Source organism: Filicampus tigris, chromosome 12, assembly GCF_054856515.1.
Source record: "Filicampus tigris isolate MCC_2025a chromosome 12, RoL_Ftig_1.0, whole genome shotgun sequence".
Lineage (NCBI taxonomy): Eukaryota > Metazoa > Chordata > Actinopteri > Syngnathiformes > Syngnathidae > Filicampus > Filicampus tigris.
This window is the reverse complement of record NC_141228.1, coordinates 7575585-7587961: the sequence shown is the minus strand read 5'-3', so window position 1 is coordinate 7587961 and position 12377 is coordinate 7575585. Positions and strand designations below refer to the sequence as shown.

The window sequence follows — 12377 nt, the reverse complement described above, 5'->3', positions numbered from 1 at the left end:
AACTAGTGGGCCTGCATAGAACATATTCTTGAAAAAAATATGTTTGGTTTGGGTTGACTTTCCCCTTTAAACAAAGCTTTCCACTTAACAAGTTCTTCCATAATGCTGTGATTTAAAAGGCTTTGTCTGTACTCCAATAATTTGTCATGGCAACGTGTGGATGACGTGTGGAGGGTTCAAAAGCGAGCTTTAAAAACAATTATGGACACATTTTCATTATTTATATGAAGAAGTGGATATTACTTTCTTGGAGAAATATGAGGATTAATCCATGTCAAAGACATTATTGACTTAGTGCCAAGACTTCCCAGATCAGCAGTTTCTCTTGTCTAAGAAACAAATCATGAAGATCAACTTTTATTAATATTTGCCTCAGATGTACTTTTTTTGCTTGGTTCAACAATGAATGTCGTTGTTTCTCCGTGTTTCTGTTTGTTGTCAGATGCTGGCCACTCTGCTCATCATTCGTCAGTTCCTTCAAAATGTGAAGGAGGTGCTGCAGCCTTACGTGTATGAGCGCAACAAATTGGGCGAGCTCACTTTGCGGGCCCTGTGGGACCTGTTGCTCTCTGTGCTGCTAAAATATGCCAGGCTGGCTGCTGGAAAAGCACAGGCCTCGCCCACTGACCCGGCCATGCCAGGACCTGGTCTGAGGGGCACCAGGCCTGGGGTGGGGCACACAGACAAAAGGTCACCCTCTGAACATTAAGATGCTATACACCTAAAGGTCGAGCACTTTGTATGCACATTGCAAAGGACAGGATACTACTTACACCATCCACTCCGCACTGGCTAGACATTAGCCGCTATGTATGATGTGCAATACATTAGCGCATTAATCACTGTGCTCTTTGCACTGAATGGCGCACATTGCAGATGGGCAACAAATCACAACCAAGCACCTTTCAAAATATTATCATTGAAGTCATATTTATTAATACAGGCTCAATAAATGAAAATATCATAGAAAGTGTCAAATTCATAGGCGTGTCCAGCCCATTTTTTGGCTATGCATCACCAACATTTAAGAAATCGTAAAGCGGAGGTCAACTCAAACATATTTTTTTCAAGAATATGTTCTATGCAGGCCCACTAGTTGAACCAAGGCGTTCTGATAAATATTGCGTTTGTGGAATAAGAGTTACCCGTTTTTAGCCATCTCTGGGGGCAGCCATTTTGTCACTTCTGTCGACTGAAAATGACATCACAACTGCTCAGTGCTCGATCAATCACAGCTCACCTGTTTTCTGAAGCTGAGCCATGATTGGTTATCTGTGCCCTGAGCATCTGTGATGTCATTTTCAGTTGACAGAAATGACAAAATGGCCGCCCCCAGAGATGGCTAAAAACGGGTGCATTTTGCTGCTTAACTCATATTCCACAAACACAATATTAATCAGAATGCCTTGTTTCAACTAGTGAGCCTGCATAGAACATATTCTGGAAAAAAATATGTTTGGGTTGTGTCCCACTTTAAGATTTTATTTATACTATGTCCTTTTTTGATCAGCTAAGGAAGTGTTAAAACCACACAGTACTTGATAGAAGAAATGTAAAGGTTTTGTTATTAAAAATACAGTACACCTTCCTTTTGCCTCAAAAATTGTTTGATCCACCTGATCCCTCCCAACACTTCTCAGATGAGTGCCAAATTTCTTAACCTCTACCACTCAGCATCAACACATTATTATCATTGTCAGAACTCATTTCTGCTGCATTTAACCGCAACTTTGCAGGTGCTCAGACATTACCACTGTCCTTTTTGAATTGCAATGAGAAGAACACTTTTGCCATGTGCATGTTTTCATATTAAAGCCAAGGTGCTACTGACTAGCTAACTGACCGAATGCCCATCTTCTTTGAAACTCCTATTGTGTGCATGTGTGTGTGTACGTGCACATTTTTGGAGTGGTGGAATATGGAAGCCCCCGCCAACCGAATGCCCACCTATCCGATGTGCTCTGGCGCCAAAATTGTCAGCACCCTTTAACTTTTGATCCTAGAATCACCTCATTTATTTCAGTAGTTCAATTTAAAATGTAAAACTTGTATATCACAGAGATTCACTACACATAGAGGGAAATAATTATTAGTAAATATTAAGAAGTATTTCATTATTTTAATTTTTGTTTAATTTTGGTGACTATAGCTCACAAGTTGATGAAAAAACAAAATTCACCATCTCATAAAATTTGAATATGACATAATAAACAGTGAAAAAGATGTTTAATAAGTAGGAGTTTTCCTTCTGAAAAGTATTCCCATATAGTGTGTGTTTACTTTACCACAAAGCATCTGAGTTTCATCTTTCAATTGAACTGCTTAAATAGATGAACAGTTTTATGATGTTCTCACTTATTGAGATGCACCTGTATCACATCAGCATGTCATGAGCGCGACTATAAGTTATCGAAACAGTTTATATTCACCGACTAACGTCAGCCTGCCTTTCTATCAATACAGGGAAAGGAAGTGTTTGAATGGGGGGTGCGGGGTGCCCAATGAGGAGGAGAGTGGCGAGAGGGACGAGGCTGACAGCGGAAGGTTCAGTGAAGGAGAAACCGAGGAGGAAAATCTGGTCGACTGTGGTTTGAAACTGAGGAAAGTCAGCTTCATCGAGAAGGTACGCAGCTGTGATGGTGACATGGGTGCTAGCATGGGCTTTGGCCAAAAGCAGCTCATTAATCAATCAACTGTATTTCATGGTCTTGATTTACTGGAAGTAATTCAAATGCCAACATCCAAGTGAGATCTTATATTAATGTTGTGACATTTGCCAACGAGTCGTTCTTTTGAACAGCTCTTTGGGGCGAACGATGAGAATCGAATTGCAGCTGTGAGAGAGCTGTTCATTTGTTTGAGCCAATTTGGTGCAGTATTTGTTAACACTGACGCAATCTGGTTGAATGTAGCAGATGAAATAGTCCTGGAAAAGCCCTGGAAAATCATTTCAAGAATAGAGTGGGAACCCTGATTTGTAGGAAATAGGGCTGTTCGATTTTGCCTAATAAGAACATCCTGATTATTTTCTCTCAAACCCGATTTTATGATTACAATTACGATTTCTTCGTAAAATAAAAAAAAATAATGAAAAATGAAATATTTTGAATGTCTTTTATAAAAACGTAATTTTTCTTTCTTTAAACTCAAAATGCCGGTCAATTTAACTTAATACGCACAGAACAATCCATCGGGATTAACGGCATTTTACTTACACAATAGATTTCAGATCTGTTCTTAATTAAACCAATAATGAAAGAAGAAAGTGCACATACCATCTGAAACGAAATCATCAACATGAGAGAAGGAAGGAAGCGGAATTTCAGAGGTAACTACGGTGGCTTGGACACACCAAAAATAACAAAATCAAACGTGCCGATTTGAAAGTTTTATCCAGAAAATTCGGTTACGGTTCAAAATCGCTTAATCGAGCAGCCCTAGTAGGAAATATGTCATTTTTGTATCAATCAAGTGAAATTGGATCATTTCCTGGAGCACACCATTTGATCTCTCATGGCAAACTATGTGCCATAGCACAGTGATTGAAATCGCTGGTTTAAACTACTATACTGTAGTACCCGGTAAATAAAGGTGACGATTCTTCGTCTTCAAGTCATAACTCTTCTAATTGCATCTATTCTTCTTTGTTGTGTAGATGGACCGGAGGCCGCCATGTAGCGGCCACCCCGTAGACAATAGTTTTATGGAGGAGGGCAGCCCAACAATGGTGGATAAAGGAATGGACCCAACGTCCGTGTTTTCAATGTGTGACGATGATGTCGATAATGGCGTCCATGACGTGAAGGAGGCAGGTGGGGCTGTGACGTGTGCAGCCGAGGGAATCAACTACGCTGCCTGTTCCGCTCCGCCTGCCTCCAGGAACGAGAGCAGCGCATCACTGCGAAATCGGAGAAGAGGCCGCAGCACCGAGCGGGCCGAACCCACAACAAAGAGGGAATCATGGATTGACCCTCCGGAAGTGAAGGAGAGCACCACTCTCACTCAGGCGGAGATAGAGAGCTGCATGCAGACTTATGAGGTACACGCGACCATCAGTTACGCAAGTTTGTCTTTTAAATTACAATGGTACCGCAACTTACAAGTGACGTGACTTTTTGCTGGTACGGGAAATCGCTCTGCCAATTTTTTGCTTTGACTTGTGAGCAAAAATTTTACGTACAAGCACTAAAATGTAGTAAATTTCACAACAAGTGGAAATTGATAGTGAACAATTCTTTAAAACGATGCCAAATGGGAAGAAGATGGGCCCAAAAAATAAGCATCGAACTTGCCGTAGTTGTAAACCTTGAAACAACTTTGAAGCAGCTTGTATAAACAAAGTACAAAGTGCTGTACATAAAGTAAAAAATCTGACATATAGAAACAAAGAAAGAATAAATTAATAACATAACAAACGTAATCACAATAAAGCACTCAAATAATGCCGAGTCACATACTGAGTGGAACAAACAATGAAAGACAATGAAAACGCTCACTTCCCATAATGTCTACTGTTCTGGATATTCGTTTTCTCTTCTCGCATTGTGTCTCTTGTGCTGTGGACAACGTAAACGTGGTCCTCAAAAGTACTGCGCTTCCTCTCAACGTGGACAACCCTTTCTCAGGACACGTTCCAGGACTACCAGGAGATGTTTGTCCAGTTTGGCTACGTGGTGCTGTTCTCCTCGGCCTTCCCTCTGGCAGCCATGTGCGCGCTTATCAACAACATCATCGAGATCCGCAGCGACGCCTTCAAGCTCTGCACGGGTCTGCAGAGGCCATTTGGTCTCAGAGTGCAGAGCATCGGCCAGTGGCAGGTCAGAACAAAAACTCAGGGGCTCCTCTAAAGACAAAATGATTCTGTTTTGTTCTGAGCGTGGCTGTACATTTCCCCCCTGTCCTGCTGCAGTCTGCAATGGAAGCCATGGGTCTGATTGCCATCATTGTCAACTGTTACCTGATTGGTCAGTGCGGTCAGCTGCAGCGCCTCTTCCCCTGGCTCAGCCCTGAGATGGCTATAATCTCCATTGTTATCCTTGAGGTACCGCAGCTCAACTCCACTTCACCAAAAGTGATTTTTCTCTGACCACCCCCAATAAAAAAACAAGCTTTTTTTCGGGACAAGGTAAATCTATATACAGATGCGTCTCAATACATTTGAATATTATTATTTCGATAGTTCCTTTCAAAAAGTGAAATGTACTGTTTATTCTATATAGACTACACGCAGTGGAGTATTCCATTAATTTATAATTGATGATAATAGCTTACAGCCGACGGTAAACCAAAATCCACCTCAAGAAATTACAATTTTCATTAAGAAGAAATCAAAATCGTTTTGAATATAGAAATTAGATAGGAATTTGACTTCCATAAAGCATCCACCTGTGTATATGTTTTATGAATCTGCATTGCCCTCCATGCTTATTGGCACCCCTGGATAAGATGCATTAAAAGCCTTAAAATAAATTTAATATTTAGTGCAAACGCATACTCTCATATTGAAACATCGGAATTGAGCCGTTCAGACCGTCGTAAAAAAATCTGATACAGTTCGCATATGGGCAAAAAAATCCGATCTGGGTCGCATTTGCCTGCGGTGTGAAGTTACCAAGGCTAAGATCCCAAACATCGGGTGCTCAATTGCATGTTCACTAAGAGGTGATGTTTGCACCTGCCTTTCAGATGCATCATTAAAAGATGGCAAATCAGCCAAAGCAATTATTCTCAGGTTTGATTAAATCAGATTGTGCATGCGAAATGAATGTATTTGCATATACCACACCCACCCAGAATTGGCTCTGCTAAACGCACAAATTGCTGTGCATCTCTTTATGTAGATGCAATTCTGGGTGCTCCCAGTTAGTAGATAGGCTTCCACATATGTGAGCAATCAAGTTTGCTCCCCTTTTTGTATGTGGAAATCAGTAACTCAGACCCTTGGAAAAAAAAGTGTTTTGTTTTCTGTTTGATTGTGTTCAGCATAATGCACAACCCAAACAAATGCACTACTTAGTACTTAGCAATGACTGTCAGACTTTCCCCTGCCTGTGGTTGTGGCCATTTTGCCTGCCTTGCACCTTATTTGAGCCAACTGTAGATGTGATTTGTGCCAACATAAAATGCTTCACTTATTTGGACCTAAGTGGTCTTCCCCTTAGCTCAATGGTGTGGTTTTATAGCTAAAGCACACCTTAGAGATGACACATCATCAGAAAGTAGAGGACTGTGGCAAGTCTTTTCATTTGTCCTCAACTACCCGTAACATATTTGTGTTGTGGCTCTGTGGGCCCACAGCTCTGTAGCTGTCTATAATAAGATAAGGTAAACAGCCTGCAGCACTGTCTTGGCCTGATAAAGAAGTCAGTCCTATCTCAAGGAGAACTAAACAGCCCGAGTGTTGCGCCAGAAATAGTTCAAGTAGCATCCATGAATGTTTTGTTCCATATTCATTTGAATGTCACTTGTGTGCGCTCATCCTCCTGTCGACCTGTCTGCTTGTCTACCTGCAGCACTTCGCTGTCCTCTTGAAGTATGTCATCCATGTGGCCATTCCCGACATTCCAACATGGGTCAGAGAGGAGATGGCTAAACTGGATTATCAGCGCAGGGAGGCCTTTAAGGTGAATTATGAGAACGCATAAATAAGTGCGCTTTTTATATGGACAAATTGGTAGGGTGCCAAACACTTAAAGAGGAAGGCAACCCAAACATTTACATTTTTTTCAACAATATGTTCTATGCAGGCCCACTAGTTGAAACAATGCATTCTGATAAATATTGGGTTCGAGGAATAATAGTTAATCCATCCGTTTTTAGCCATCTTTGGGGGCGGCCATTTTGTCACTTCTGTCAACTGAAAATGACATCACAGTTGCTTAGGTCTGCGATAACGACCAATCACAGCTCACCTGTTTTCTGAAGCTGAACCATGATTGGTCATTATCTGAGCCCTGAGCAACTCTGATGTCATTTTCAGTCGAGAGAAGTGACAAAAGGGCCGCCCCAGAGATGGCTAAAAATGGGTGGATTTTGCTGCTTAAAGTGGAAGTCAACGCAAACATTTTTTTTTTCAAGAATATGTTCTACGCAAGCCCACTAGTTAAAACAGGGCATTGTGATAAATATTGCGTTTGTGGAATAAGTGTTAATCCACTCGTTTTTAGCCATCTCTGTGGGCGGCCATTTTGTCTTCTGTCGACTGAAAATGACATCACAACTGCTCAAAACGACCAATAACGGCTCAGATTCAGAAAACAGGTCAGCCGTGATTGGTCGTTTTGAGCAGTTGTGATGTCATTTTCAGTTGAAAAAAGTGACAAAATGGCCGCCCCCTGAGATGGCTAAAAAGGGGTGAATTTTGCTGCTTAAATCATATTCCACAAACTCAAAATTAATCAGAATGCCTTGTCTCAACTAGTGGGCCTGCGTAGAACATATTCTGGAAAAAAATATGTTTGGGTTGACTTCCGCTTTAAGATGGGGACAGACTACAAGATATTTTTTTTGCTAGATGTTACCCACAATTCACGGTTGGGCAGAGTCTGCATGAGTTGGGCACAATTGATATTGCTCGTTGTGAGAGGTAGACACCCAAGCCAACGTGAGTCGCAATCAAACATGATTGAACTTTTTGAGCTGACCTTGAAGCAGATAGCGGTGCCGAAAACTGCGCGAGAAACAGCACACTGTTGGTTGTCAATGCTTGTTTTGTAAACCACAAAGTCAAGGCCCGCGGGCCAGATCCTGTTACAAACCTCATTTTATGTGGCCTGATAGTTTGCCAAAACAACTTTTCCCATGACTTCTTTTCAAAAATAACTCCATCATAAAACTGATCATATCCAAATGCTGGGACAGTAACTCGGGTTCCCACACAGAAGTTGGAACATATTAGATAATAATTACCTCACTGGCCACACACCTAGTTAGTAAAAAATGCAGCTATTTATGTTGCACTATGCCAAAACAAAAAGATTTTCAAATTCTCAGCCAGTAGCAAAGGTAGTAAACAACATACAGTAGACAACAAATCATCTGTGTTATTCAATAACAACGTCCCAGCTACAAGGTTAATTGAAATTGTAAGAAGGCTTGCAGGCACATCATGTCCATAAACAGAATTGCTTGGATTCCACAGTGTTTTCTCTTCATATTACAATCACTTGTCGCTAGGCAGAATTCTTGAGGAACCATTTTTCTGCCCCTAAACATATGAAAAAAAATGTCATATGCTGGTCATGCTGAATATGCTGGTTTTTTTTTTTATTGACTGTGCGTTACAATGTCCCATGTATCAAAAAAAAATAAAATACGGCAAGGGCCGTCAGAAAGACAGTAAATCAAAATTAGGATTAGGATTAAGAGACTGAGGTTCATTTTAAATTGAATCCATCCATCACAGGGTCACTGGGAGCAGGAGATTATCCCATCTGACTGGGCGAGGGCAGGGCCCGATTCACTAATTGGCTTGATTTTCACTGGCCACCTTCTTGTTTTTTTTTTTTTTCATACAAAACAATCACATTTTGGGGGGCAATTTTTTGGGGTCATTTTCTGCTAAAACAACTCAAATTGGGTCAAATTGAAGCCAAGTAGTGGATTGGACTTTTTTTTTTTTTTTTTTTTTTTTTAACCCAACAGTTTTTAGAGTGCACTAATAGCAACCCATGACCCTCACATTCACATCTACGGGCAATTTAGAGTCTTCAAAATGAACCCAACGTGGACGTCATTCTTCCTTTGCCAGAAAAAACGCATAGTGTCTGCGTTCTGTCAGCAGTACAGAAATAAAACGAGCCCGATTGCGCCCGCGGTCGTAATTCACCATTGCGCTTCCCTTCTCCCGCAGAAGCACGAGCGTCAGGCTCAGCAGCACTACCAGCAGCTGCAGAGGAAGAAGAGGGAGGAGGAGGAGAGGCAGAGGCAAGCGGAGCATATGGCCCGCAGAGAAAGGGACAGGGACGACGGCAAGGGCGACGCCTCCGGAGATCACCATCACGACAAAAGCCACAGCAGCAAATCGCGCTCCGGCGCCACAGGCGGGTCGGACAAGCCCAAGAGGCCCAGCTCCCTGTTGGCCAACAACAACGTGATGAAGCTCAAACAAATCATACCGCTGCAGAGCAAGTTCTCCTCAGGCGGCGCCCGCTCCCCTCAGTCGCCCCCCGAAGCAAAGCTGCCAGGGTTCCTCAGCTTCAAATTCCTCAAATCACCCGAGAATAAGAAGGAGTCCGCGGCGGCGGCGGCGGCGGCTTCCGCGGCAGCCGCCACCTCCGCCGCCAACGGTGCGTCGACATCGTCTTCATCTACATCATCAGGTAGCAGCTCACAGGAGCGTTCTCAGTCGCCCAGCAAAGCCTTCAACCCTGGCAAATTGTTTAATTTTGGAAAATCAGAAACGGGGACGTGCATCAACGGGGCGCCCCTTCCCAGATCTGGGGAGGGGTCCTCATCATCACAGATGTCAGAGAGAGCGGCTTCCAGGTCCGACTTGAACGGCATTCCGGACGAAATCCCCTCACCTGGAGGGGAGGGCTCAGAGGATGGACATTCAAGTGAGGTGGATCCTCCTGGCCCCAAAGTCTAGTAGCTCCTTTGGTTTCACCCCAACGTTCAAACTAACGTGAGGGGACGTGTGGCAACGGCCACACTCTGTTGTAGCACTTGAAGTTGGAATGGATTTCTATTGTTTTTGGTCCTCCTGAACAACAAAATCGGCTTCGCCAGAACCAAACCGACCCTCCTGTCACGCCACAGCATACGTACACTACACACACAATCATGTCTGCAATACATCAAGAAATGCATGAGCTGCATTTCTTATATTTTGAAGCCTTCAAAGCAAAGCGCTGTGATTCTTTATTTCTTCTGTGGCCAATTGTGAGCATCTTCCAGAAGCCTGGAAGTGGAAAAAGATGAGATAGAAAAGGGATCTCAAAATAAGAGTGTTTCTTCGTCATCACAAATCAGTATTAGACAACTGTTTTGTTTTAAACTGTGAAATTATTTGGCCCCTCTTGTTATGTGGAAAAAATGACAAGCAATAATCAGTCTTAATTTTGAGTAATGCTGCAGTTTTTCTTGTGAGACAAACCCTCCCTTAGCGGGCATCCTTGGTGAGACCACCGGCTTTATTTTCAAAGCAGAGGTGAGGTCTAAGCTTTGTACACATTTTCCCATCTGGAAAAGAATATGGGATTCATTTGAAACAACAGTCTTGTCTTTTTTTTTTTCCTTTGAAGGAGGGTTAAAGAGGCCAAACTAAAAGACAAAGGAAACACAGAAACTGAGCAAATGGTACACAAAGTATTCTTGCTGGCCCAGAGACCTCCTCTCACAGGCAGGTGGTTCCGGTTCTCCATTTCACACCGTCTAAACCAGGGGTAGGGCACTCCAATTCCCCGAGTGCCATATGCTGCCTGTTTTGGATCCCTCCCTACTACAACACACCTGATTCAAATGATCACCTCATCAGCATGCTCTGTAGAAGTCCGAAACGATCCTGATCATTTGAGTCAGGTGTGTTGTAGTAGGAAGAGATCCAAAACAGGCTCTCGACGAACCGCAGTTCCCTACTCCTGCTCGAAACACTTGGCTAGTGAGTGGCAAATTAAAGTTACTTTTGCACTAAACGCTACTTTTTTTTTCTGCAGGAGACAGCAGTCCACCCGACACATTATGCAAACGAGACTGTATAGATTTTCTCCTTTAGCACGGTGAGCAGAAATATCTTAAATAGTTTATTTTTGCAAGGTGCGCTCATGACGGGATTGCTTTATTAGTGCTACTCGTTTTAGTTTGGACCAAAGTGGTATTTTTCCCATATCGCCGCTGTCCTGGGAAAAACATTTACGTCCTTTTTTTTTTACCTGAATGGGGTTTCTGCGTGACAGACATCCCATTAACGTGAAAAAATACAAAATTGGACATACGTTTTTTCACAGGAGAGCGACGGTATGATAGTTCATAAATGCTATTTTTTAATTTTACTTTCAGCACTTTTGTCAACAGATGGCGCCAGAGTTTGTGTTCCAACGTGTCTGTTTTTTACATGGCATGTATGGCGACAATAGCATCGTTGGCGCCAGAGTTTGTGTTCCAACGTGTCTGTTTTTTTACATGGCATGTATGGCGACAATAGCATCGCTAAGGGTGCAGACTGACCCAAGAACATGCAGAGCAGGCATCACCATCTGGGTTGAGAGACATTACCTATGCATTCCCACATCACTGGCACTGAGAAGGATTTTGGCAATAACAGAGGACACTTACCTGTAAAACTCAGTACATCCACTTGTCACTCGGCCATATTTGTTGTGCAAGTCATCCATATCCACAAAATAGTTGAACGCAGCTCTCCTCATGCACAGATGAGATAACCTCACGAGATTCATTTTCAAGTTCAACCCCAATTTGCTCTCTGTGTTCAACATGGAAATTTGTTTTAGTGTCACTGTAGGTCTATGATTTTTTTTATAGCCTGTGCAGAAAAAAAAATACATTTGCATTGATGCAGAGGGAGTAAAAATGTGTAGTTGATGCATTACATGCAATAAGGGAATATGCTGTATGAGAAATACATGTACAGTAGTGCCAGTGTATGATTTTCAGAGGTGTAACAAAAATCTGGACAGTGATGTGTAGCTGGGCTAAGCTTAAAAAAAAAAACTTAAATGATTGCATCAATGAATGCCTCCATAATACAAATAGCATATTTGAAAGTTTGAACGCAGGATTTACAAATGTGACGACACGGCACAGTTACTCATGCAACACAAGTTTTAGGGTCACTATATTTTCAGGGAAACCACAAGTTCATACTGTACAGTAGATATTGATCACATTGACCACTTATTGTATCCATCATAGCCTTTCGCTGCAGAAACATTCACGCATCAAAATATGGGTTGACGTAATGGCTTTGTTTTCAATTAAACATTGGAGAACTTGTTCCTGGTTCACAAACGTATTGATGTGGCAGAAGATCAGCTCAAACTAAAAGAAACATTGGAGCATTGGACTGGTATGGTGCAAAATCAGCAGGTGAGGTCTGAGATTTGCCCGTAATGGTAGGATGCGAACATCTGGCTGTCAACATTTGCTACAAATACATGACACTATCATCAATATCATCCATTGATGCCTCACAGAACATCATGAAGCTCTTCCAATGTACAAAAACTCTTTTAAAGACAATAACTTGGAAATTGGACTGTTTATTTGTTTTAATTTATTTTGTCATATTTTTGTAAGATCTGAAAAAGTTGATAGTTAATAAAACTATTTCAAAAGCATTTTGTGTTGTTGGTTGCTGTAGAATAGAAGGGCCGACAAATTTGGCATGGCACTAAGATTTTTCTTTTCTTTTTTAACTG

General features: G+C 42.0%; 1 protein-coding gene across 5 annotated transcripts in view; it reads left to right on the top strand.

Annotated features, from left to right (window-relative positions):
• ano8b (anoctamin 8b) overlaps nucleotides 1-12296 on the top strand; it is a 40511-nt gene extending 28215 nt beyond the window's left edge. For 3 of the 5 annotated variants that reach the window (XM_086046504.1, XM_086046506.1, XM_086046507.1), the window contains exons 13-19: nucleotides 443-690; nucleotides 2464-2623; nucleotides 3656-4039; nucleotides 4626-4817; nucleotides 4910-5041; nucleotides 6513-6623; nucleotides 8852-12296. In XM_086046504.1, the coding sequence (XP_085902630.1) occupies nucleotides 443-690; nucleotides 2464-2623; nucleotides 3656-4039; nucleotides 4626-4817; nucleotides 4910-5041; nucleotides 6513-6623; nucleotides 8852-9589 (1965 nt within the window). In that variant the 3' untranslated portion in view covers nucleotides 9590-12296. The remainder of the gene's footprint in view (nucleotides 1-442; nucleotides 691-2463; nucleotides 2624-3655; nucleotides 4040-4625; nucleotides 4818-4909; nucleotides 5042-6512; nucleotides 6624-8851) is intronic. The other 2 variants (XR_015088896.1, XM_086046505.1) reach the window with 2 other exon arrangements.
• The last annotated feature ends 81 nt before the right edge of the window (nucleotides 12297-12377 follow it).